This window comes from Ranitomeya imitator, chromosome 2 (assembly GCF_032444005.1).
Source record: "Ranitomeya imitator isolate aRanImi1 chromosome 2, aRanImi1.pri, whole genome shotgun sequence".
In the NCBI taxonomy this organism is placed as follows: Eukaryota; Metazoa; Chordata; class Amphibia; order Anura; family Dendrobatidae; genus Ranitomeya; species Ranitomeya imitator.
This window is the reverse complement of record NC_091283.1, coordinates 161,386,352-161,413,185: the sequence shown is the minus strand read 5'-3', so window position 1 is coordinate 161,413,185 and position 26,834 is coordinate 161,386,352. Positions and strand designations below refer to the sequence as shown.

Here is a 26,834-nt window from a genome sequence, read left to right as displayed (position 1 = left end):
CCACTTTCCTCCACCAATGGAAGCTCACAGAGAGAACCAGCCGAAGTACCACTTGTGACCACAGGAGGGAGCTCTGCCACAGAATTCACAACAGTGTACCCATTCTACATGGGTCCTATGCCACATTTACCACTAGGTGTGGAGCCCACACTAAAAAATGTTTTGTATGAAAGATATATTTTTTAGTTGGAAGCAGAGTAAATGGAGAATGTCCCATATCATGGATCAGAACAGACCCGCCATACTGTTGCTGGGGTTTCATACCCACCACAAAGCCCTTGTTTACATTGGCGAGCTCTGCACAGGTTATTTAGCATCGGACCAACCAAGTCTGGGCACAGTTTATATGAAGATATTGTGTGCATGTGTAAGGAAGTGTCACACTCGCTGGTTAGACACAAAAAAAAGATTATAGATTTTAGTAGTGAAGGAAGCCAAGGTCATAGCCATTCTTGCACTGTAGATGTGGGCAGGTTGCTCGGCCGCTCCCTGCTCACTCAGAGGATTTCTTATAGAAAGATAAACAACTATGTGGAAGAGACGTCCGGATTCCTCAGGTGACTCACACTTGGTCTGAGACCCTTAAGGAGTAAGTGTGCTTCTTATCATTTTTTATTTTCCGAGGGGCTGGATTTGGGAGATGACGAACACACACAGCTGCCATTTCTCAGACTCTACCTGAGGATGGGAGCCCTTTACTGCCCAAGACTACCAGGGACTATAAAATTAATCTCTTTACTACCATAGAGTACAAGGAATTTACATTTACCCTAGTATCCAAAAAGGCTGAGCACGGGGTCACTACTTGACTTATTGCCCAGGACCCCTGCTGAATAGTGCTGCATGGATTTTGACCTTTTGGCATTGCAAGATGATTAATTAAAGAGTAACCGTCATTTTAATTTTTATATCCTAAATCAATAGAACACGTGAAAATAAGCAGCTTTGTAATTTATGTTATCAGAGAAAATGGCTTCTTGCTCCAACCTCTCTCAATTCAGGAATAAAATCTGACTTCAGTGAATACAGACTTTCCCTTTACAGAGGAGGAGACATTTTGTGCTTATAATGTTCAATGCAGAGGGAAGGAGGGAGGAGCAATAGGCAGGCAGACATGCTGCTACAAGTTCTCCGACAGTTAGGCTATGTGTACATGTATAATGGTCCGCAGCGGATTTGATAAATCTGCAGGGCAAAAACGCTGCGTTTTTGCTGCAGATTTATCGCGGATTTACTACAGTTTTTCTGCGGATTTCACTGCGGTTTTACAACTGCGGTTTTCTATAGGAGCAGCTGTAAAACCTCTACGGAATCCGCAGAAAGAAGTGACATGCTGCGGAATGTAAACCGCATGCAGCATGTGCACAGCGTTTTTTTGTTTCCCATAGGTCTATATTGTAATGTAAACTCATGGGAACCTGCTGCACATGGGAACCAGTGCACATACCCGAACTGTAAGGGTATGTGCACACGTAGAAAGCTCCTCTGCGGATTTTTCCTCAGCGGATTTGATAAATCCGCAGTGCAAAACTGCTGCGGTTTTCCCTGCGGATTTATTGCGTTTTCTATTGCGGATTCCGCTGCGGTTTTACATCTGCATTTTTCTATTGGAGCAGGTGTAAAAACGCTGCGGATTCTGCACAAAGAATTGACGTGCGTTTCCACGCGTTTTTTTCCGCAGCATGTGCACTGCGGATTTCGTTTCTCATAGGTTTACATTGTACTGTAAACTCATGAGAAACTGCTGCGGATCCGCAACATGTGCACATACCCTTACAGTTCTCCAAAGAAGTTTGCGAGCACCAACTGTCATCTCCTATCTAAGTAATGGGAAAGTTTGTATTCATGGTCAAGGAATGCACGGATCCAGGAAATGTTTTTTTAGTTGGAATCGGCAGGAGGAGGAAAGGGCTTGGATATGTGGCTTGAAAGAGAGGGTAGAGTCAAGGATCACCCCGAGGCACCGAGCGTGCGGGACCGGGGAAAGTGAGCAGCCATTGACATTGATGGATAGGTCTGGTGGAGGGGTAGAGTGAGGTGGGGGAAAGATGATGAATTCTGTTTTGTCCATGTTCAGTTTTAGAAAACGAGCAGAAAAGAAAGATGAAATAGCAGACAGACATTGCGGGATGTTAGTCAGTGAGGTCAGGTCCAGATAGGTAGATCTGCGTGTCATCAGTGTAGAGATGATATTGTAAACTGTGGGATTCTATGAGCTGTCCCAGGCCGAAGGTGTAGATGGAGAAGAGTAGTGGTCCTAGAATTGAGCCCTAGGCTAGGTTCACATTGCGTTAACAGCAGCCCGTTCAACACATGCGTTAACGGGCTGCTGTTAACGCAAGTGCCGAATTTCGCTTGCGCTAGCACAGATAGAGCTAGCAGATGCTCTATCTGCGCTAGCAGTGACGGACCCGGAAACTCTACAGCCCGCGTCCCAGGGTCCTTCACTGAATAGCCCATTGTGGGCGTGCGCTAGCGATGCGTCTGACATAGGGATTAATGGCGGCATTAACGGATTGCGTAACATCGCGTTATGCCGCGGTGTAACGCAGTCCGTCTAACGGACTGCCAAAATGAAATGTGAACCCAGCCTTAGGGAACACCGACAGACAGGGGGTGAGATGAGGAGGTGGTTGGGAGAGGGAGACACTGAATGTTTGGTCTGTTAGATATGATGAGATCCAGGCTAGGGACAAGTCTGTGATGCCAAGAGATGAGAGGGTCTGTAACAGGAGGGAGTGGTCCACAGTGTCGAATGCAGAAGACAGGTCCAGGAGGAGGAGGACAGAGTAGTGTCGCTTGCTCTTGGCGGTTAGTAGGTCGTTGGTCACTTTAGTTAGGGCAGTTTCAGTTGAGTGATGTGGTCGTAAGCCAGATTGCAACCAGTCAAGGAGGGAGCAGCAGGAGAGGTGGGAGGACAGTTCAAGATGGACATGCTGTTCCAGTAGTTTAGAGGAAAAAGGAAGAAGTGATATCGGGTGATAGCTGGACACAGAGGATGGGTTGAGGGAGGTTTTTTGAGGATAGGTGTGACTGATGCATGTTTGAAGGATGAGGGAAAGACACTGTTTGTAAGTGAGAGGTTAAAGAGTTGTGTTAGGGTTGGGATGAAGACTTTGCAAGGTTAGGGATGAGGTGGGACGGGAGCTGGTCAAGCGTGCAAGTGGTGAGATGTGATCTTGACAGAAGGGTGGAGATCTGATCGTCTGTCATGGTGGAGAACTGGCTTTGGAACAACAGGGCTGAGAAGTCAAGAGGAGAGGCATAGAGGGCTGCGGGCCAAAGGTTTGTCTGATGTTATCAGTCTTCTGCTTAAAGAAAGAGGCAAAGTCTTCAGCAGAAATGAGATGAGAGGGAGGAGGTGCTGGGGACAGAGTAGAGAATTGAAAATGTTGAAGATCTATTTAGGGTTGTGAGTCAGGGAGAATATGAGAGTTGAGAAGTAGGTTTGTTTTGCGGCAGTGAGAGTGGACTTAAAGCTGGTGAGGGACTGCTTGCATGCAATAAAGTGCTCAGCAGAACGAGATCTCTTCCATCTCCGCTCAGTGACCCTGGAAGCCCGTCTCAGTACTTTGGTCAGGCTGGTCAGCCAGGGCTGCCTGTTGATTGTACAAGTTTTGCTATGTGTGAGGGGGCGGCCAAATCAAGTGTAGCTGTTATTGTGGTGTTATAAAAAGTGGTAGCAGCATCTGTGTCATGGAAGGAAGCTATGTCTGTAAGAGGGAGAAGGGACTCAGAGAGTGAGTGTAAATTGAGCTGTTTGAGATTTCTGTGAGGATGAGTGAGTTTGTGGAGTGGGGGTTGCGCACTAGAAAAGGAGAGGGAAGAAAATGTCAGTAGGTTGTGGTCAGACAGGGGGAGGGTGAGTTAGTGAGATTAGTAAGATAACAGAGGCGGGTGAAGATGAGGTCCAGTGTGTGGCCATCTTTCTGGGTGGCTGCGGATGACCATTGAGTGAGACCAAAGGAGGCAGTGAGCATTAAAAGTTTAGAGGCGGCTGAGGTGGAAGTGTCAATAGTTGACTCCAAGTGTAGCAAACTACTACTCCCATCATGTCTAACAGCAGGAGATTGAAGATCACGGAGCTAGGAACCATTTACAATATATTTTAGATTTGTACAGTGTTAAAGTAGTCACAGGAGGCGAGAAGATGTGAGCCCTTGAAAACAGGAATACCCCTTAAATGTAGGTTATGTAGACAGCTGAATGGCAGAGGTGTTACAGAGGAGGACAACGTGTAATTTCAGGTGTGTAACTGCGCCCTTAGTTCAGTTTGTCAGGCTGTCTAGTGGTGGGGCAATTCCTAACGGTCATAATAAATAGTTCACAGAAGGCATCATTGTGTGTACTGCCCTAATCCCATACTTTCATTACTATCATATGGCCCCCATGAATACGTCACCATGCATATAATATATAGCAAGGTCTAGTCCACTAAAGAGGGAGCCAGTTCTACTAACTAAACAGGGGACTGCCTTGACCACGTCGCAAACGGATAAGCACATATTGTTTTTACCAGGTAATCATACCTGTGGCCAACACCCTGTACTTCTGGGTCTCCTGAGTGCATCCTGGCAATACCTACAGACACTGAGATTCATGGCAGATGAATTTACTCTTAGGCAATATTTGGCATTGATTTCAGTATAACGTGTGGCTAATAAAACATCCTATTACACAATGTCTGCGTCACTATTAATATGTGTCGTTACTGAAGTATTCTTGTACAACATGAACTAAATGAGACCTCGGGATCTGGGGTCCTTCTGATGAATATATCTGTTCCAAACACCAGCACAGGTCCCATTAGATCAGGTTATTGGGCGCAAATACATTCATTAAAGAAGCAAAACCATGAACATTTTTATTCTCTTAATATATTACACATTATATAGCACTGTGTACTTACAATTGCTCAGTTTGCCTTTCTACCCAGTAATTCTCTGTTTCATTAGGTCAATGACATCATGTGATTATAAACTGACCAGCTGAATCCTTCTATGTAGAAACAGGAGGAGAAGTTTCCTTGTATGAGTCATAAGTCACTGCAAAACTCCCTGGGAGGGAGGAGCGGAGCAGATTGGTTAGGAGTTGAAGAGGGGGGTGATAATTACAGGGTAAAGAGATTTCCTTATCCTACATAAAGCAGAGAAAAGAGAAGAATTAGCTGCGCAGAAAGGCAAAATGAGCAATTGTGAGTACACAGTGCCATATACTATGATTGCAATTAAAGACACACTCCCTTCAAAGTTTTTATTCTCTTAAATACATGCTCCCCTTTCCCTTCTTGCACAAGACATATGGCAATAAGATAACCTCAGTTTTTGCAATGAACTGAGTAAAAGTGAAAGCAAAAGAATGCAATATGGTGTCAATGTGCAAACTTTTCCATAAGCACCATCTATTCCACAAGCTTTTCAAGCCATGCAGCATTAACAGAAGGTTATAGTTGTTACCGTACATAGCCCTAAAAATGGTTGGCTGCATGATTGGACATGGGGAGGAAATTTCTAGCTCCACATAGAAAAAAATCCCATAAAAACAATCAGAGCAAGGATGTGGTCATAAAAATTGCTTTATTAATTACATAAAACTCAGACTATACCATACAATAACAAAAAAATGCATATATATAAAAAAATGTATCACAATTATATATAAAAAAATGTATAAGTGCCTGTAGTTAACTGATGTCCATATATGTAAATCCTGTGTCCGTTATAACATGTCAATATGGCCCATAAAAAATACAAAAGATGAGAGGAAACACAACTATGAAAAAAAGTGTCACCCCCTGACGAAGGATTGTGCGTCCGAAACGCGCGTCGGGGTGCCCTGGATAGTGACTGGTGGTCCCTGGAATCGGATTTATATATATAGTAAGTGTCCCCTTATATTGCCCATTGGCTCATGCACTTTATTGTTTGCTGCCGCTTGCAGTGTTTGGTTGCTTCACATATATGCACTATTTGCACATTAGATTGAGTATCGTTTACACTCCCATTATCGCAGATTTCTGCTTTTATCTGACACTTTTTTTCATAGTTGTGTTTCCTCTCATCTTTTGTATTTTTTATGGGCCATATTGACATGTTATAACGGACACAGGATTTACATATATGGACATCAGTTAACTACAGGCACTTATACATTTTTTTATATATAATTGTGATACATTTTTTTATATATATGCATTTTTTTGTTATTGTATGGTATAGTCTGAGTTTTATGTAATTAATAAAGCAATTTTTATGACCACATCCTTGCTCTGATTGTTTTTATGGGATTTTTTTCTATGTGGAGCTAGAAATTTCCTCTTCATTATATGTAGTGTCCCACTGCGATACTTACACACTGGATGTCCTTGGGGTAGTTTTATTTATTTATTTATTAATATATATTGATATATATATATATATATATATATATTTTGGTTAATTTTTACCCTGTGTGCACTAGTGTGTTTTTTAATTTTTTAAATGATTGGACATGATATAGTTGGCATCCTATAAAGTGATGGCAAGATGCTTAGACCCCCACTGATTCTGAGAATCAGGGGCTGTTGTAATGCTTCAGCACTTTGTCCCATTAATTGCTTTTTCTTTGCAGAAATCCTAGCGACCTTTTGCTACCTGCAAAGTTGGTGACGCCACCACAATGGTAGAACTTAAAAGGGGGATACAGCACTATACCAGGCCTTGGCCCTTTAATTCTTAGGATCGGTGGGGGTATGGCAGTATGCTATTACAATTAAGATTTTACTGTTTAGTAAAGCACATTTGTGCACATTTCACTTCAGCTTTCATCACCTTCATTTTTTTGGCATGTGTCTGGAATCTTTTATAATATTCAATAAAGGGCTGGGCCATGGCTTACAATATTACTTTATTTTTTTTGTGCAATGTACTATTTGTGTGTTTATGTCTTCACTCTCCTGCAACCTCTGGGGCTTCTGTTTCTGGAGGATAATTTTGATGAGACAGTCAAAAAAATAGCAGAAATCTGGATGTGGAAATACTCCTTGAACTTCATCAGAACTTCATCAAAGGGGTGCTAGTATTTGCCCCTAATTCTGGCCCTCTAACAGTTTGGAGACAGGGTCCAGGGGTAAAACTCATGTCTTCTCAGCCCCAATAAAAAAATCTGTTATCAGGCCCCAATACACCCATATAGGTGAAAGCAACTTCTACATCTATAGCTTGCAATCAGAGAGTTTGCCATAGACCACATCCTGTTGACACCAAGTGTGAATCACTTTGAGCATAAAGTAAAAAGTATAATCTTTAGGGCATTGTGCATTTGTGTCTGATACTTGTGATATCCCTGGAGTTGGCACCAGTGCCTGAATTGGTGCTTACATAGCCATTGCTTGTGCTATGGTTTATCTCTGTGACATAGATGCACACTAGTGATGAGCACATGTGCTCGGATAACGTATTATCCGAGCATGCTCTGGTGTTATCCGAGTATCTTGGGCGTGCTTGTATATTATGTTCAAGTTCCAGTGGCTGCATGTCTCACAGCTGTTAGACAGCCTCAACACATGTGTTTGCAGTGCCCCAGAGTCCTGGTCGTTGCAGTAATGTCGCTCTTCCACCAGGGGGAGTGATGTTACGTCTGATGGCACCAAAGGAGTTCACAGCCACACACACACTTCACACTCCAGTCCACCAGGGGGAGCTAAGGGTTCTATCCACTAGGCCACTCCTCACATAGGGTAAAACTGGTGGGTTGGTTAGGAAGTTAGTGAGTTGGAGGAGAGAAGAGTTCCTGGCTGCGGACCGACAAGGAAAGGTCTCCCGGTCGAGTTGGCTGGGGTGATCCCTGGTCAGATCCAGACTGAAGTCTGAGGAGGAAGGAAAGAAGGACACGGAGCTGCGCCTGCAACCCATGCGGCAGCATCCTAAGAAAGGACAAGAAAGGAATTGTGCTGTAGTGAGTGAGAAAAGAAGTCATAGCAACAGGAGTGAAACATCAGTGGCAGACCAGCTATAAGCAGGCTGCCTCCATCTGAAGCGCAGATCCGGTGGCCAGAACACCGAGGGAGTAATAGACTCTACGCTTTACTTCAGAGACCGGCAGGGCAGTGAATTCCAAGTTGGCTGTCCGACCTAAACACCTAAGCAGACACGGTAGCAATTGTGGAGGAGGGGCGTCTCTAGGGTCCCTATAAAATAGCCTCTGGCCATCAGTCATACGGGTTTGTCCTATCCATCTGGAGGACAGAGAGAGAGAAGTAACAACAGTGAGGACCTTATGGTAGCTAATGCAAGTAGGGACCTACTGTATTACTGTGCGCAAGGGGAAGGCTACTGATTTCCACCTGGATAAGGGGACTCTGGAATTGCCATCAGACCGGCCGGACTCTGCCTACCCTGTCATCCGGCACTCTGGACTGTGGATGCTGAAGCCTTCAGTAAAGGTAAAGAGACTGCACCCATTGTGTCCTTGTTATTCACTGCGCCGTGCACCACCCACCATCACCATCTACACTTCTGGGAAGCATTGGGGATATACTTCACCTGTGGGAAGGTATACCATGTAGCTGCCATAACATCACCCCAGCGGACCCCTGAGCAGCGTCGGTCACTCTGACCGAATACCACAGGTGGCGTCATGAAGACTACCGTTATCTACGAACTCTGCCTTTTATTGGGCGCCCCTCATAGGGCCACGGTCCGGGTCGGGCCACCATGACATCCTCGCTGAGGGAACTGAAGGACCCGGTACCGAGTACCCCATTGCCCTTACGTGGGGGGGTCCATGTTCACTGAACCGTGCGGATTCACTGCGTGCAGTACATTCTATCGGTGAAATTTCTCTTGCGGAGACGCAAAAGAAATTGACATGCTGCGGTCTGGAGAGACGCGTCATATGTCTGTCTAAAATCCCATCCATTATGCTGTAACAGCTGGACGCTGTGGGTTGGACACTGCGCAAATACGCAGCGTCTACTGATTGTCTGCACATAACCTAACAGCCGCAAATCACACGGCCGTAGAGACTCGACTCAAACATAATATACGAACACGTCCAAGATACGCGGATAACGCGTTATCCAAGCACATTCGCTCATCACTAATGCACACGCTTCCATATTGCTTCGATGTTTCATTATATTGGCAAAGCTACTGAGCTGACACTTCTCCAAGCAGCTATAGAGATGGTTGGAGGGATAACGGTTTGTTTGGAATTTTAGGGACAAAAATAAACAATAAACTCTGGAATCTACAGATTATAGGAGATGTCTGAATATTTGGAGCCTTGAGGAGTGATCTGATAGCTTAGCAAGGTGAAATTACAGCTCAGAATTCCACAACCTGAACTTAGCTTGCTCCTGACCTTCCCATTGAATTCATTGAAATCATTTAGAACTTTCTGTCTCCCGCCTCTAAAAGTCATTGTATCGCAATAAATTTCCTGCAACACTCGATTAATGACATTAAATAATAAACACAAGCTTCTAATAGGGACATGGGGTAAAGAGCATAATAAAACAAGTTAGGAGTCCAGACGGGACGAGATTATAAATGTACCTCTGTAATGGCTCCAAGTATCCTATACAGACAACATACCCCTTGTTATAGGGATGGAGGCTTTGCTATTTTACAACAAAGGGATTACTTGGGGGGAACTGAAATTTATGTATAAAAAGACTTACAGTAATTGCAACTGTAAAAATGCCATTAACTTATAATAGTGCAATAGCATAATAAGAGGAGCTTATATCAGTCACATAGGGATGTCAGCATTTCTGGAGGCTCTTAAGACTGGTGATATGTGACAAGAATTGGTGTTCATGGCAGGGTGGGGAGCACTACTGTGAACCTCTCCCCAGTCTGAAATTGCTGATAACAAATAGAAATAGATTGCACTAAACCGCACAGAAAACTTTAAATAAGATAGATCTTATTTTGTGTTCAGAGTTAGAGTTGGATTCAGTATTATGGAAGTGGTGCTGTATAGCAGTCCCATACAGCGACACATAAAGTGCTTACAGCACCCAGTACAGAACTGCAGGGACTCCGTTTGCCTAAATACAGCCTCTAAGTGTACAGCTCAGTCATATGTATGATGTCTTAAAAGAATCTGTCAGTAAAATCAACCCTTCTAGCCTTCTATTTGGCCATGCAGGTCATAGAAAGTTGAATAAAATGATACCTTGATTCTTGGAGAGATCTATGCCCAGACCATAGGTCTTAATAGCTCATTTGTATATAAGAAAATTTCTCTGGAAAAAAAAAATATTTAGAATTGAGAGTCCTCAGTGGTTGATATTGAGTGTCCTCAGTGGTTGATATTGAGGGTCCTCAGTGGTTTATATTGAAGGTCCTCAGTGGTTGATATTGAGGGTCCTCAGTGGTTGATATTGAGGGTCCTCAGTGGTTGATATTGAGGGTCCTCAGTGGGTGATATTGAGAGTCCTCAGTGGTTGATATTGAGGGTCCTCAGTGGTTGATATTGATGGTCCTCAGTGGTTGATATTGAGGGTCCTCAGTGGTTGATATTGAGAGTCCTCGGTGGTTGATATTGAGGGTCCTCGGTGGTTGATATTGAGGGTCCTCGGTGGTTGATATTGAGGGTCCTCAATGGTTGATATTGAGAGTCCTCAGTGGTTGATATTGAGAGTCCTCAGTGGTTGATATTGAGAGTCCTCAGTGGTTGATATTGAGAGTCCTCAGTGGTTGATATTGAGAGTCCTCAGTGGTTGATATTGAGAGTCCTCAGTGGTTGATATTGAGGGTCCTCAGTGGTTGATATTGAGGGTCCTCAGTGGTTGATGTTGAGGGTCCTCAGTGGTTGATGTTGAGAGTCCTCAGTGGTTGATATTGAGAGTCCTCAGTGGTTGATATTGAGGGTCCTCAGTGGTTGATATTGAGGGTCCTCAGTGGTTGATATTGAGGGTCCTCAGTGGTTGATATTGAGAGTCCTCAGGGGTTGATATTGAGAGTCCTCAGTGGTTGATACCTTTTAATGGCTAACTGAATAGATGGTAACAAATTGCAGGCTTTTGAGACTCCTCGGGACTCTTCATCAGACATAGACTAATAGAAATTCTGAAGAATCACATATTTATGCACAACACAGCCCAGAAAAATGCCATAGATAAGAAAGGTGACGTGAAGCATCTCTGGAATAAGACATTGGATCGCACATATCAAGGTATCATTTTATTCAGCTTCCTATGGCCTATATGGCCATATACAGTGGGGCAAAAAAGTATTTAGTCAGTCAGCAATAGTGCAAGTTCCACCACTTAAAAAAATGAGAGGCGTCTGTAATTTACATCATAGGTAGACCTCAACTATGGGAGACAAACTGAGAAAAAAAAATCCAGAAAATCACATTGTCTGTTTTTTTTTAACATTTTATTTGCATATTATGGTGGAAAATAAGTATTTGGTCAGAAACAAAATTTCATCTCAATACTTTGTAATATATCCTTTGTTGGCAATGACAGAGGTCAAACGTTTTCTGTAAGTCTTCGCAAGGTTGCCACACACTGTTGTTGGTATGTTGGCCCATTCCTCCATGCAGATCTCCTCTAGAGCAGTGATGTTTTTGGCTTTTCGCTTGGCAACACGGACTTTCAACTCCCTCCAAAGGTTTTCTATAGGGTTGAGATCTGGAGACTGGCTAGGCCACTCCAGGACCTTGAAATGCTTCTTACGAAGCCACTCCTTCGTTGCCCTGGCGGTGTGCTTTGGATCATTGTCATGTTGAAAGACCCAGCCACGTTTCATCTTCAATGCCCTTGCTGATGAAAGGAGGTTTGCACTCAATCTCACGATACATGGCCCCATTCATTCTTTCATGTACCCGGATCAGTCGTCCTGGCCCCTTTGCAGAGAAACAGCCCCAAAGCATGATGTTTCCACCATCATGCTTTACAGTAGGTATGGTGTTTGATGGATGCAACTCAGTATTCTTTTTCCTCCAAACACGACAAATTGTGTTTCTACCAAACAGTTCCAGTTTGGTTTCATCAGACCATAGGACATTCTCCCAAAACTCCTCTGGATCATCCAAATGCTCTCTAGCAAACTTCAGACGGGCCCGGACATGTACTGGCTTAAGCAGTGGGACACGTCTAGCACTGCAGGATCTGAGTCCATGGTGGCGTAGTGTGTTACTTATGGTAGGCCTTGTTACATTGGTCCCAGCTCTCTGCAGTTCATTCACTAGGTCCCCCCGCGTGGTTCTGGGATTTTTGCTCACCGTTCTTGTGATCATTCTGACCCCACGGGGTGGGATTTTGCATGGAGCCCCAGATCGAGGGAGATTATCAGTGGTCTTGTACGTCTTCCATTTTCTATTTATTGCTCCCACTGTTGATTTCTTCACTCCAAGCTGGTTGGCTATTGCAGATTCAGTCTTCCCAGCCTGGTGCAGGGCTACAATTTTGTTTCTGGTGTCCTTTGACAGCTCTTTGGTCTTCACCATAGTGGAATTTGGAGTCAGACTGTTTGAGGGTGTGCACAGGTGTCTTTTTATACTGATAACAAGTTTAAACAGGTGCCATTACTACAGGTAATGAGTGGAGGAAAGAGGAGACTCTTAAAGAAGAAGTTACAGGTCTGTGAGAGCCAGAAATCTTGATTGTTTGTTTCTGACCAAATACTTATTTTCCACCATAATATGCAAAAAAAAATGATAAAAAAAAACAGACAATGTGATTTTCTGGATTTTTGTTTTCTCAGTTTGTCTCCCATAGTTGAGGTCTACCTGTGATGTAAATTACAGACGCCTCTCATCTTTTTAAGTGGTGGAACTTGCACTATTGCTGACTGACTAAATACTTTTTTGCCCCACTGTAGAAGGCTCCAGAAGGTTCATCCTACTGACAGATTTCCTTCAAGGTTCACACTTGCACATTAGATGAAAATAGTCTGAACCCTACGATTTTTACAGGACTGACAAACTGTGTAATATGTAAGTGTACGGCGTGCTTCCGACTCTTTCCTGACAAATGATTAAAGAGGGAGAGAAGGATCAGGGAGTTGCAATTTCAACAACTGATCATTTTGTTTTCAGGTGAGATGAGCCACTGTCAGCACTGTCACAAAACACACAATTGCCAAACTGAGAGTTCATGTGTAAGGGGGAGAAGGAGAGATGGAACTAATGTTTTACAGACACCGGAAGTAATGTGTCTGCAACTGTGTACATGGCCAGCTTAAGAGTTGTTAGCCGCCATTGAGGTACATCTTACTGACAGGGGTATCCAAACATGGGCAACATAGGGGCTTAGTGGTTAGCAGTGCATAATCTGAGGCTTGGGTGCCCCAATGCAAAATCTACAACAGGTCCCCTAATTACCACAGCATTGCGCTTCTCCTGTGCCCTAAAGAGAACTTTTGGTCTGAACTGTGCTCCAGGATCCAGTGTGGCTGCAACCCCTGTCCCCACTAAAGTTACACCCAGTTACTATGCATGGAGTTTGCATGTTCACTCCCTATTTGTGTGGGTTTCCTCCAGGTTCTCCACTCCCACTAAAAATTGGATTGTTGTGGGGCCCACTAGAGAAAATTAGTGATCACATCTATGTAAAATGCTGCGGAAAATATTGTTGCTATACAGTACAGACCAAAAGTTTGGACGCACCTTCTCATTTAAAGATTTTTCTGTATTTTCTTGACTATGAAAATTGTACACCGAAGGCATCAAAACTATGGATTAACACATGTGGAATGATATACTTAACAAAAAAGTGTGAAACAACTGAAATTATGTCTTATATTCTAGGTTCTTCAAAGTAGCTGCTTTTTTCTTGCCATAATACAAATTGTAACAGTCTATTCAGTAGGACTATCAGCTGTGTATCCACCAGACTTCTGCACAACACAACTGATGGTCCCAACACCATTTATAAGGCAAGAAATCCCACTTATTAAACCTGACCGGGCACACCTGTGATGTGAAAACCATTTCCGGTGACTACCTCTTGAAGCTCATCAAGAGAATGCCAAGAGTGTGCAAAGCAGTCATCAAAGCAAAAGGTGGCTACTTTGAAGAACCTAGACTATAAGACATAATTTCAGTTGTTTCACACTTTTTTGTTAAGTATATAATTCCACATGTGTTAATTCATAGTTTTGATGCTTTCAGTGTGAATTTACAATTTTCATGGTCACGAAAATACAGAAACATCTTTAAATGAGAAGGTGTGTCCAAACTTTTGGTCTGTACTGTATATGCAACAGAAATAAATAATAGAGAAATTACACTGCTTATGGCAATATCAAAATAAGAAATGCTAGTAAAACTGCTCCTTGCAGTATCTGCCTGTGAGAGATAGCACAGGCTGGGGCCTCTCACCCTTTTGCAACTTGTGTTTTTAATAGGCTAAAATGAAACAGGGAAGAAAGGAGTTAACTGTCTTTACCTAAGTGAAATCCCACTTGTAGTGACTGAACAGCACTAGGTATGGCCAAACTTTCGCTGCGCAAAGTGGGAGGGGAAGTGGAGAATTTAAATTGGGATTTGGAGAACCAGCCTCTCACTTGTCTTCTGCCTCCTCAGCATCTCAGGAAGGAGCGACTCTGGGTCTGTTCCAGGTTCCAGGTATGTGGTAATGAGATCTACAAACACTCCTTGTTTGATCTCAGATTTATTCTTCAGATTATAGCTTATTTTCTCAGCTATGCAGCAACGGCGAAGTAAAGCTACGTTCACACTAGCGTCGGGCGACGCAGCGGCGACGCACGCGTCATGCGCCCCTATGTTTAACATGGGGGACGCATGCGTTTTTGCTTGTTGCGTTTTCCGACACGTGCGTCTTTTTTGACGCTAGCGTCGGACCAAGAAAACGCAACAAGTTGTATTTTTCTTGCGTCCGATTTTCGTCAAAAAACGACGCACGCGTCGAAAAACGCAGCGTTTTTGCGTGCGTTTGCACGCGTTTTTCGGTGCGTTGTGCGTCGCGTCGCCGACGCAGCGGCGCACAACGCTAGTGTGAACGTAGCCTAATATGGGTGCAATATTATCTACCTCCCTCCTCAATAATAATAATAATATTGTCTTAGGGATCGGAAACTTTACCAATGAAGAAGCTGCATTTCATTACTTTCTTAATCTATTTTACACTGGTTCGCCCCATGGGTTCCTGTGTCAGCAGAGCTTACAGTCTAATTTCCCATGTTTCACATTAGTCCAAGGGTTATCAATGTGTTGAGACTGGTAAGAAACGCACAATAGGAAAAAAAAACAAAACTCCATAAAGATGTAACAATGGGCTGGATTTTAACTTCGGAACCTGGTGGATCATGTTTTGAGAGACAAATAAGCTTTTATACCATAACTTCTATTACCTTACTGTTAATGTTATTGGATTATACATTTTATGTAAAACCACTCCATGCTGCTGAAAGGCTTTCTGGCAGACTCAGTCACTAGTCACTACACAAAGAATCAATATATAATATGAAGAAGTCCTGTTTCTGGTCCTACACAATAAATAATAGGGAGCCCCACAATGGATTTGTCTCAGTCTTGTTAGAAAATGAAGTTTAACTTATTGGATTCTTTCCCATAGTAAATCTGGCACTTTTCTGTGAAGGTTATGTGTTTTATGAGATACATTGTTTCATAGTGCAAATATTGTGTTAGTGACGTTTACAGGTGCTTGGATTCCCATGGAAAAGTCCTGTTCTACCAGACTGCAGCCCTGTGTTAGCCATGTGGAGGTGGCCATGACAGCTGTGTGCATGATAATCTGTATATTAGTAAATATGATACTTTACAGAAGATACCCAGGTTACACCAGCATGCTCCATATCACTAGATAAAGAAGAGATATACAACTTATACCAGCTGTACAGAAGATACCCAGGTTACACCAGCATGCTCCATATCACTAGATAAAGACGAGATATAAAACGTATACCAGCTGTACAGAAGATACCCAGGTTATACCAGCATGCTCCATATCACTAGATAAAGAAGAGATATACAACTTATACCAGCTGTACAGAAGATACCCAGGTTACACCAGCATGCTCCATATCACTAGATAAAGACGAGATATAAAACGTATACCAGCTGTACAGAAGATACCCAGGTTATACCAGCATGCTCCATATCACTAGATAAAGAAGAGATATACAACTTATACCAGCTGTACAGAAGATACACAGGTTATACCAGCATGCTCCATATCACTAGATAAAGAAGAGATATACAACTTATACCAGCTGTACAGAAGATACCCAGGTTACACCAGCATGCTCCATATCACTAGATAAAGAAGAGATATACAACTTATACCAGCTGTACAGAAGATACCCAGGTTACACCAGCATGCTCCATATCACTAGATAAAGACGAGATATAAAACGTATACCAGCTGTACAGAAGATACCCAGGTTATACCAGCATGCTCCATATCACTAGATAAAGAAGAGATATACAACTTATACCAGCTGTACAGAAGATACACAGGTTATACCAGCATGCTCCATATCACTGTATACAATAGGATGTATGACATACCAGCTGTACACATATAATTATATACAGAAGCCACCAGGTTAAACCAGCTGTACATATATAATTATATGCAGGAGATGCCCAGGTTATACCAGCTGTACATATATAATTATATGCAGGAGATGCCTAGGTTATACCAGCTGTACACATATAATTATATACAGAAGCCACCAGGTTAAACCAGCTGTACATATATAATTATATGCAGGAGATGCCCAGGTTAAACCAGCTGTACATATATAATTATATGCAGGAGATGCCTAGGTTATACCAGCTGTACACATATAATTATATACAGAAGCCACCAGGTTGAACCAGCTGTACATATATAATTATATGTAGGAGATGCCCAGGTTATACCAGCTGTACATATATAATTATATAAAGAAGCTACCCAGGTTATACCAGCTGTACATATATAATTATATACAGGAGATGTCCAGGTTATACCAGCTGTACATATATAAATATATACAGGAGATGCCCAGGTTATACCAGCTGTACATGCATAATTATATACAGGAGATGCCCTGGTTATACCAGCTGTACATATATAATTATATACAGGAGATGTCCAGGTTATACCAGCTGTACATATATAAATATATACAGGAGATGCCCAGGTTATACCAGCTGTACATGCATAATTATATACAGGAGATGCCCTGGTTATACCAGCTGTACATATATAATTATATACGGGAGATACCCAGGTTATACCAGCTGTACATATATAATTATATACAGGAGATGCCCAGGTTATACCAGCTGTACATGCATAATTATATACAGAAGATGCCCAGGTTATACCAGCTGTACATATATAAATTATATACAGGAGATGCCCAGGTTAAACCAACTGTAAATGTATAGTTATATACAGGAGATGCCCAGATTATACCAGCTGTACATAAATAATTGTGTACAGTTGATGCCCAGGTTATACGAGCTGTACATATATAATTATATACAGAAGTCACAAGGTTATACCAGCTGTATATATATAATTATATACATGACATGCCCAGGTTATACCAGCTGTACATATATAATTATATATGGGAGATCCCCAGGTTAGACCAGCTGTACATATATAATTATATACAGGAAATGCCCAGGTTATACCAGCTGTACATATATAATTATATACAGGAAATACCCAGGTTATACCAGCTGTACATATATAATTATACACAGAAGTCACAAGGTTATACCAGCTGTACATATATAATTATATAAAAGACATGCCCAGGTTATACCAGCTGCACATATATAATTATATATGGGAGATGGCCAGGTTATACCAGCTGTACATATATAATTACGGTATATATAGATGATGCCCAGGTTATACCAGCTGTACATATATAATTATATATAGACGATGCCCAGGTTATACCAGCTGTACATATATAATTATATACAGGACATGCCCAGATTATACTGGCTGTACATACTGTATACTGTAGGGAAACTAAGTACCAGTAGTTGATCCCTTGCTGATTTTGTAAGTTTGCCCACTGACAAAGACATGAACAGTCTATAATTTTAAGGGTAGGTTAATTTTACTATTGAGAGATAGAATATCAAAAATAAAATCCAGAAAATCACATTGTATGAAATATATACATTTATTTGCATTTTGCAGTGAGAAATAAGTATTTGATCCCTCTGGCAAACAAGACTTAATACTTGGTGGCAAAACCCTTGTTGGCAAGCACAGCAGTTAGACGCTTTTTGTAGTTGATGAGGTTTGCACATGTCAGGAGGAATTTTGGTCCACTCCTCTTTGCAGATCATCTCTAAATCATTAAGATTTTGAGTCAGTCGCTTGGAAACTCAGAGCTATAACTCCATCCATAAGTTTTCTATAGGATTAAGATTTGGAGACTGGCTAGGCCACTCCATGACCTTAATGTGTTTCTTTTTGAGCCACTCCTTTGTTGCCTTGGTTGTATGTTTTGGGTCAGTCTTGCTGGAAGACCCAGCCATTACTCATTTTTAACCCATTTCTGACCTCGGATGGGATAGTATGTCCGAGGTCAGAACCCCCAGCTTTGATGCGCGCTCCGACGGTGAGCCCGCATCAAAGCCGGGACATGTCAGCTATTTTGTACAGCTGACATGTGCCCGCAATAGCGGTGGGTGGAATCACAATCCACCCGCTGCTATTAACTAGTTAAATATTGCTGTCAAATGCTGACAGCGGCATTTAACAAGTGCTTCCGGCCATCGGGCCGGAAATGAGCACATCACTGACCCCCGTCACGTGATCGGGGGTCAGCGATGCATCGGCATGACAAGCAGAGGTCTATTGAAGACCTCTATAATTGTTGATGCCGGATCGCTGTGAGCGCCACCCTGTGGTTGGCGCTCATAGTAATGCAGTAAATCTACTACATAGGAGCGATCTGAGCATCGCACCTATGTTTCAAAGCCGATCAGGCTATGCCAGCCTCTAGCCTCCCATGGAGGCTATTGAAGCATGGCAAAATTAAAAAAAAAGATGTTTTAAAAAATATGAAAGAAAAATATCTAAAAGTTTAAATCACCCCCCTTTCACCCCAATCAAAATAAAAAAAAAATCAAACCTACACATATTTGGTATCGCTGCTTTCAGAATCGCCCGATCTATCAATAAAAAAACGGATTAACCTGATCGCGGAACGGCGTAGTGAGAAAAAAATCGAAATGCAATATCGGGCGATCAAAAGAACGTATCTGCACCAAAATGGTATAATTAAAAACATCAGCTCAGCACGCAAAAAATAAGCCCTCGCCCAACCCAAGAACATGAAAAATGGAGACGCTACAGGTATTGAAAAATTACGCAATTTTTTTTTTTTTTAGAAAAGTTTTGAATTTTTTTTTTACCACTTAGGTAAAAAATAATCTAGACATGTTTGGTGCTTATGAACTCGTAATGATCTGGAGAATCAAAATGGCAGGTCAGTTTTAGCATTTAGTGAACCTAGCAAAAAAGCCAAACAAAAAACAAGTGTAGGATTGCACTTTTTTTGCAATTTCACCGCACTTGGAATTTTTTTCCCCATTTTCTAGTACATGACATGCTAAAACCAATGGTGGCGCTCAAAAGTACAACTTGTCCTGCAAAAAATAAGTCCTCAGGAGGGTGTCACTCAGGATTTTACGGTACATGGCTCCATCCATTCTCCTATTGATGCTGTGAAGTAGACTTGTGCCCTTAGCAGAGAAACACCCCCAAAACATGTTTCCACCTCCATGCTTGACAGTGGGGATGGTGTTCTTTGGGTCATAGGCAGCATTTCTCTTCCTCCAAACATGGCAAGTTGAGTTAATGCCAAAGAACTCAATTTTTGTCTCATCTGCCAACAGCACCTTCTCCAATCACTCACAGAATCATCCAGATGTTCATTGGCAAACTTCAGATGGGAATGCACATGTGACTTCTTGAGCAGGGGGACACTGCAGGATTTTAAACATTTACAGCGTAATGTGTTACCAATGGTTTTCTTGGTGACTGTAGTCCCAGCTGCCTTGAGATCATTAACAAGTTCCCCCTATGTAGTTTTAGGCTGATCTCTCACCTTCCTCAAGATCAAGGATACCCCACAAGGTGAGATTTTGCATGATGCCCCAGATCGATATCGATTGACAGTCATTTTGTATATCTTCCATATTCTTACTATTGCACCAACAGTTGTCTTCTTGTCACCCAGCGTCGTACTTATGGTTTTGTAGCCCATTCCAGCTTTGTGCAGGTCTATGATATTGTCCCTGACATCCTTATAAAGCTTTTTGATCTTGCCCATGTTGTAGAGGTTACAGTCTGACTGATTAATTGAGTCTGTGGACAGGAGTCTTTTATAAAGGTGGTTATGTAAGACAGCTGTCTTTAATGCAGGTAATGAGTTGATTGGGAGGGTCTAACTGGTCTGTAGGAGCCAGACTCTTAATGGTTGGTAGGGGATCAAATACTTATTTCTCACTGCAAAATGCAAATAAATGTATATAATTTATACAATGTGATTTTCTGGATTTTATTTTTGATATTCTATCTCTCAATGTTAAAATTAACCTACCCTTAAAATTATAGACTGGTCATGTCTTTGTCAGTGGGCAAACTTACAAAATCAGCAAGGGATCAGATACTTATTTCCCCACTGTATAATTATATACAGGAGATGTCCAGCTGTACATCTATAATTACTTGCGAAAGTATTCACCCCTTTGGCTTTTTTCATTATATTACAACCTGTATTTAAATATTTTTGTAATCCGATTTGTGTGTGATGCATCAGCACTAAATAGTCTAAGTTTGTGAAGTGAAGTGAGAAAAATAGGCATAAATTACATTTATGGGATCAAATAACTAAAATTTGGCATGCATATATATTTTTACACCTTTTGCTATGAAGCCCCTATAAATTTCTGGTGCAAGTAATTACCTTCATAAGTCCCATGCTTAGTGACAGGACATTCCCATGAGCAATCTGTGTCACACGTCTGTCAGTATATACACTTTACCTTTTCTGAACACCATTAAACACTAACCACTAACACCATGAAGACCAAGGAGATCTCCAAACAAGTCACGGACAGAGTTGTTGAGAAGTACAGGGTTGGGTTATAAAAGGAAATTCCAGTCTCTGAACCTACCAAGAGAGAGTCACCCATCAAAACTCTCAGCCAGGCAAAGTGGGCATGAATCAGAGAGGCAGCACAGAGACCAAAGGTAACCCTGAAGGAGCTGCAGAGTTCCCAAGCAGAAATTGGAGTAATGTGTCGATACGACCACAATAAGCCATACACTCCATGGAGTTGGCCTATGTGCAAGAGTGGACAGAAAAAACCCTTACACACAAAAAATGTAAGGCTCGTTTTGAGCTTGCCAAAAGACATGTGGGAGACTCACCAAATGTATGGATGAAGGTGCTGTGGTCAGATGAGACCAAAATTTTACTTTTTGGCTACAAAGGTAAACGTTATGTCTGTTGCCAAACCAACACAGTTCATCACCCCGAGAACACCATCCCCACAGTGAAACATGGTGGTGGCAGCATCATGCTGTGGGGAAGTTTTTCGGCAGCAGGGACAAGGAAAATGGTCTGAGTTGAGAGGAGGATGAATGCTGCAAAATACAGGGATATTCTTGAGCAAAACCTGTTTCTGTCTGTCAGTGATTTGAGACTGGGATGGAGGTTCACCTTCCAACAAGTCAATGACCGAAAGCATACTGCTAAAGGCACACTCAAGTGGTTTAAGGGGAAACATGTAAATCTTCTGGGGTGGCCTAGTCAAAGCCCAGACCTTAGTCCAATTGGGAATCTGTGATCAGACTTGAAGATTGCTGTTCACTAGAGGAAACCATCTACCTTGAATGAGCTAGAACAGTTTTGCCTTGATGAATGGGCAAAAATCCCAGTGGCAAGATGTGGAAAGCTCATAGAGACTTATCCAAAATGAACTGCAGCTGTAATTGACACAAAAGGAGGCTCTACAAAGTACTGACTTTAGATGGGGGGATGGAAGGGGAAATAGGAGAAAATAGCTGAAAACTTCAGTGTGCATAACTATTTGTGGTTTGCTTCACAATAAGAAGAAAACCAAATGTTCACAGTTACAGGCATGTTCTTTACGTGAACTGATGCAAACCTTCAAAACAAAAAAAACAAACAAAAAAATGTGAAATTCCAGGTTGTGAGATAGCAAAACACGAAAAAAAAATGCCATGGGGTGAATACTTTCCCCAGCCACTGTATACAATTATATATAGAAGATGCCCAGGTTATACCTGCTGGACATATAGAGTTATATAGAGATGATGTCCAGGTTATACCTGCATGGTGCTTATATCATTGCATGGATAGTTCTACACCTGCTGATACTTTGTGCTTATTATGGTTATGTATAGGATGTATATTTTGTCTTGTTTAGTATTGCTGCAGTCGGGAGTTGTTTCTTTTCTATATAAGATTGATTAATCTTGTTCCAGCTACATGGTAACACCTCTATTCGGCCCAACCAAACAACACAGACTTGTAAATAGGTCACACTTTGCAGCGCTCACAGGCACGTGCAAATTCGCCACGTGTAACAGAAATACCTGCCCTGGAATCTCATAGATTTCAGTGGATTGATTACGACATGTACATGGTATGGTTACACATACTGTAATGTGGGCTTGGTTTATAAGGCTTAGGGCTCATACTCATCTGCGTTTAAACCGGACGAGTGCAATCCGAGAACAAAAATTGGATTGCACTTGTACCAATGTTATTCAGTAGTGTTATAGTGCTGATCTGTGAGGTCTTTCTCACCTGGAATCTGGATAAGAAAAAAAAATGGCAGCATACCTACCGGGAGTGACTGTGTATATCGGATGAGACTCACCAATGCAAGTGTCAATGGGTGCAAGAAAACAATGGATGGCACACAGACCAATGTTTCTCTATGGTGCCGCTCACATCTGCATATGCCAATTCAGCATGTGAAAACTACTGCAGCATGCTGAGATTGCATCCGAGAATAGGATTGCACCACCCATAAAAGTCTTTGGGTACATGTGGAACATCGCAGGGCACGCTGATATCACCCGAATGCAGTGCGATTTCCGCAGACTCCAGCAATGGAGTAGATGGAGAAATTACTTTCTCAGTCTCCTCCGTGCCTGTGCTCCAATTCTCGCATGTGATCGGAGCATAGAGCGCTGACACTCGGATCACGCATCCGGCAGAGCTGGAGCCGAGTGTCATTAGCATATCACATCAGGTTCTTTTGCATTGGATGCCATACACTAGTGTGACTCCAGCCTAATCCTGCAGTCTTATATTCATACATTGGGTTGATTAGCCATAACTAGAGGAAAGATAGAAGGTAACATGACCGCAACATCTGACTATAAAAAGTTTGCTTGATGTCTGTTACCATGGAGAAGCGTAGTCTTCAAAAGGAATTGTAGACACAACATTACAAAAAAAGGCTAATTAATTTATTATATATTGTAAAAAAAATAAAAATCTATTTCCCAAGGAGGAGAGAGACTGTCCAGAGAGGTCCACACACACAATACTTATTTACTGAGGCATCTTAAGAACTGATACATCTTCCTGGATCTGCCTCACAGAAGCCATTAAAGTTTTTGTCCCCCGACAGCAGCTGTTTGCAAAATCTTCCTAGTACTTTTATCTCACTTGCAAATGCTGTCTGTGCTGGGTGGGTGTACTGGATCTGGTATTTACATGGCTTATTTCTGAATTACGCAGCGTTAATCTCACTTCCTTCTGTTACTTCTTTGCAATATGCTAAGAATCAGGATACTATATGTGGAAAGGCTAATATTAGTTCTCCAGTTTCAGCAAATAACACTGGTTCAATCTGTTATGTAAAGTTGCTCAATTTTGTCACATACTCTAAATACTGTATATTACTAAGGATTTTTCATGACCGCTGCTTGTGGTAAGTGAATAGGTGAAAATCTGTCCTGGCCATGTTGTGACGATCGCACAAGTTCTTGGTTTACTGAATATTATTATGAGGTGTGGAGACGATCATCTGATGAACAGGACAGAATTTTATCCTTTTGCAGACACAAGTAAAGAATTTCTCTAATTCCAGTAGGCAGAGATCTCGACCAAGTAAATTAGAAAATTGCACAGTTGTCTGCAAAATTTAAGAATCAGCTGTACCGCCACTGCAAATACAGTCAGCTGTGGGGTTTCTGCTGTTGTCATGGAATATGATGGGCACGATTAACTAATTAATTACACACTAAACCAAGATCTCACCCAATATCCTGGTGCTGGCAATACCTTAGTTTTACTCCACACTTGTGCACTTAGTAGCTCCTGCAGGCAGGCATGATTTTTGCCCAAATACGGTGGTGAATGTACAATCATATCCTTAAAGGAGTTGTCCTCACAAACAAAGTCCATTCTAATCAATAGAACTTGGAATAATAATAATGTGTTTCACAATTGGATGTGTTAAAAAAATATTCCTGTGCTGATGTAATCTTATAAATGTGTTCTTGCAATGTACTGTGTAATAGCTGTGTCCTTCCATGCAGAGCTGCTCCAGTTCATGGTCAGCACATACTACAACTTAAGGTCGGGTGGGGAAGCATAAGTCAATTGTGATGAGCGGCGAGCGCACATAAAAAAAAAAAAACAGTAGGGGCTCACAGCTGGTACTGTTTTTTTTTCTCTTTTTCAACAAACTTTATTAAAATTTTTAAGTTAAATGGGCTCAGCGCACGAGCCCACATCAAAGGGGGAGACACGACATGCACTGTACTAGTATGCCGCATGTCATGAAGAGGTTAAGTATCAATCCCAGTTTTAAGTCACTGGCAGTTGTCCATCGCAGATGGAAACTAAGGCTGGCTATACACGTTAGATGGCTGTCAGCTGAAGGAAGCTTCAATTGATTGTTTGGCTGAGCTGACTCTCCCATACACTGGAGTGCTCGCTTGGCCAAGTGCTCCTATGTTCTCAATGAGAGTCACTGGCACGTCGGCGGACGGCTTATCTTTGAACAATGCGAACGGCAGTCCTACATCAGATATGCACAATCAACATCTCTCCCAAGCAGCAGTCAGCGGTGACCCTATACACATCAGACCATCGGTCAAACCTGTCGCTACCAGCGGGTTCAGCTCATAGTACTTTAATGTGCATGGAAGCCCCAAAAATTAGGTGTGATATCAATAAATATCTGAGCAGTCAGTATAAAAGGGACATTTTTTCAGTAATGTCATGTGATTTGCGGTTTCCCTTCTCGTCCTGAAGTCATAGAGCAGATGTGGTAAAATTCATCTTGATGTATGATCCCCATATGAAAACATAACGTGAGAGAGGTATTTGGGAGCGGGTCAGACGCGGTCTCAGATTACTACTGTAAACAGCTGGAGTTTAATGGATGGAAGATTAAAAGGTCTTAGATGCAAACTCCAGCTGATGGGTGACTGGTCGCCCTCCTTTATCGGAGCCGGCGATTAATATTTTATGCAACTCCGGTCATAGCATATTTTGGTCTACTCAATATATCTACCAGTGGTTTAATAACGATTTCAAAATTATAAAATCCCCATACGTGAGCAAATGGGAATCTACTTTGAATCTTTCTGTAGCTCTAGATGATTGGGAACTGGCCATGTCCTTGACGTATTCTGCCACCATGTCCATGGCTCTTCATGAGTCTTATTTTAAGCTTGTCTCTAGATGGTATTATTCACCGTCTCGCTTAGCATTTATTAATCCTTCCAATTCCCCTCTCTACTGGAGGGATTGTGGACATTATGGTAGCCTTTCCCATTTGTTTTGGTTTTGTCCACGTATTAGACCTTTTTGGGATGAAATCTCTTCTCTTATTTCTATTATATTAAAACGTTCGGATTTTTCTCTGTCTCCTCCGTTGGCTCTGCTCTCGTTGAATGCAGATCAATTGACTCCACCTTTTAGGAAACTTGTTATACATCTGCTTTTAGTTTCTAAGAATGCTATTGCTTTTTTTGGAAATCTTCTAAAATACCCTCTTCACAAGAAATTATTGACAAACTGGCTTTGCATAAATCCTATGAACAAAAATTGGCGTTACTGAATGGCTGCTTTCCTTCCTTTTTGAAAAAAATTGTCTCTCTGGCTGGAAATATTTCCATAAGAATTTACTGCATTTATTGTTGTGTTATTTTATTTTATTCTGTTTTTACTTTTATGCTTCATGAATGTTTCATGCCATTGCATTTACGTTAACCTTGCTCTCTCTATATCTTGTTTTGCTTGAAAATGTTAATAAAATTGTTTGGAAAAACAAACTCCAGCTCAAGGAATGGGAAACATTACAGAAAGGCACTAATTGCACAGAGTATCCCTATACTAAGTGCAATTGTTTGTGATTTAATTCACAGCAAACCTTAAGAGTTGTTATTATGATTTGCTTTATTTGTCAAATCACCCTTTACTCTGGGGCCCCTCTGGGGTTTATGGTTTTAGCCTTTATAATGACGATATATAATCTCCTCCCTTTATCTCGTGCAGGATGGGATTAGACGCCAAGCAGATCGGCATCCTGGTGCTTTTGGCGGTGTTGGTCGTATCTGTAATAATTGCTCTTATTTTGTCCCTGGTAAAAAGTGGTGAAGTCCCTGTTACCCCTGGAATCAAGGTAATTACCAGTTGAGAACTACAGTGCTCCATAAACTCCTTCAAGCCGTTTTTTTTCTGCCATGACTCCAGAACAGCATCTGGTTACTCATAAAATCGTAACTCATAAAATGAATGTTTTATGAGTCCAGCTATAGTTCTAACTGGACTCATAAAATGCACATTTTAGCTTCAAAAGTGTTATTGTTCATTATTTCAGGA

General features: G+C 41.8%; 1 protein-coding gene across 2 annotated transcripts in view; it reads left to right on the top strand.

Moving 5' to 3' along the window:
• The first annotated feature begins 457 nt into the window (after positions 1-457).
• Positions 458-26,834, top strand: part of LOC138662272 (ectonucleoside triphosphate diphosphohydrolase 8-like) — a 61,266-nt gene continuing 34,889 nt past the window's right edge. The window contains exons 1-4 of one of the 2 annotated variants that reach the window (XM_069747680.1): positions 552-589; positions 14,346-14,425; positions 14,524-14,565; positions 26,508-26,634. In XM_069747680.1, coding sequence (XP_069603781.1) covers positions 26,509-26,634 — 126 coding nt within the window. In that variant the 5' untranslated portion in view covers positions 552-589; positions 14,346-14,425; positions 14,524-14,565; position 26,508. Of the gene's footprint in view, positions 590-14,345; positions 14,426-14,523; positions 14,566-26,507; positions 26,635-26,834 lie in introns of both variants that reach the window. The other variant, XM_069747681.1, reaches the window with a different exon arrangement.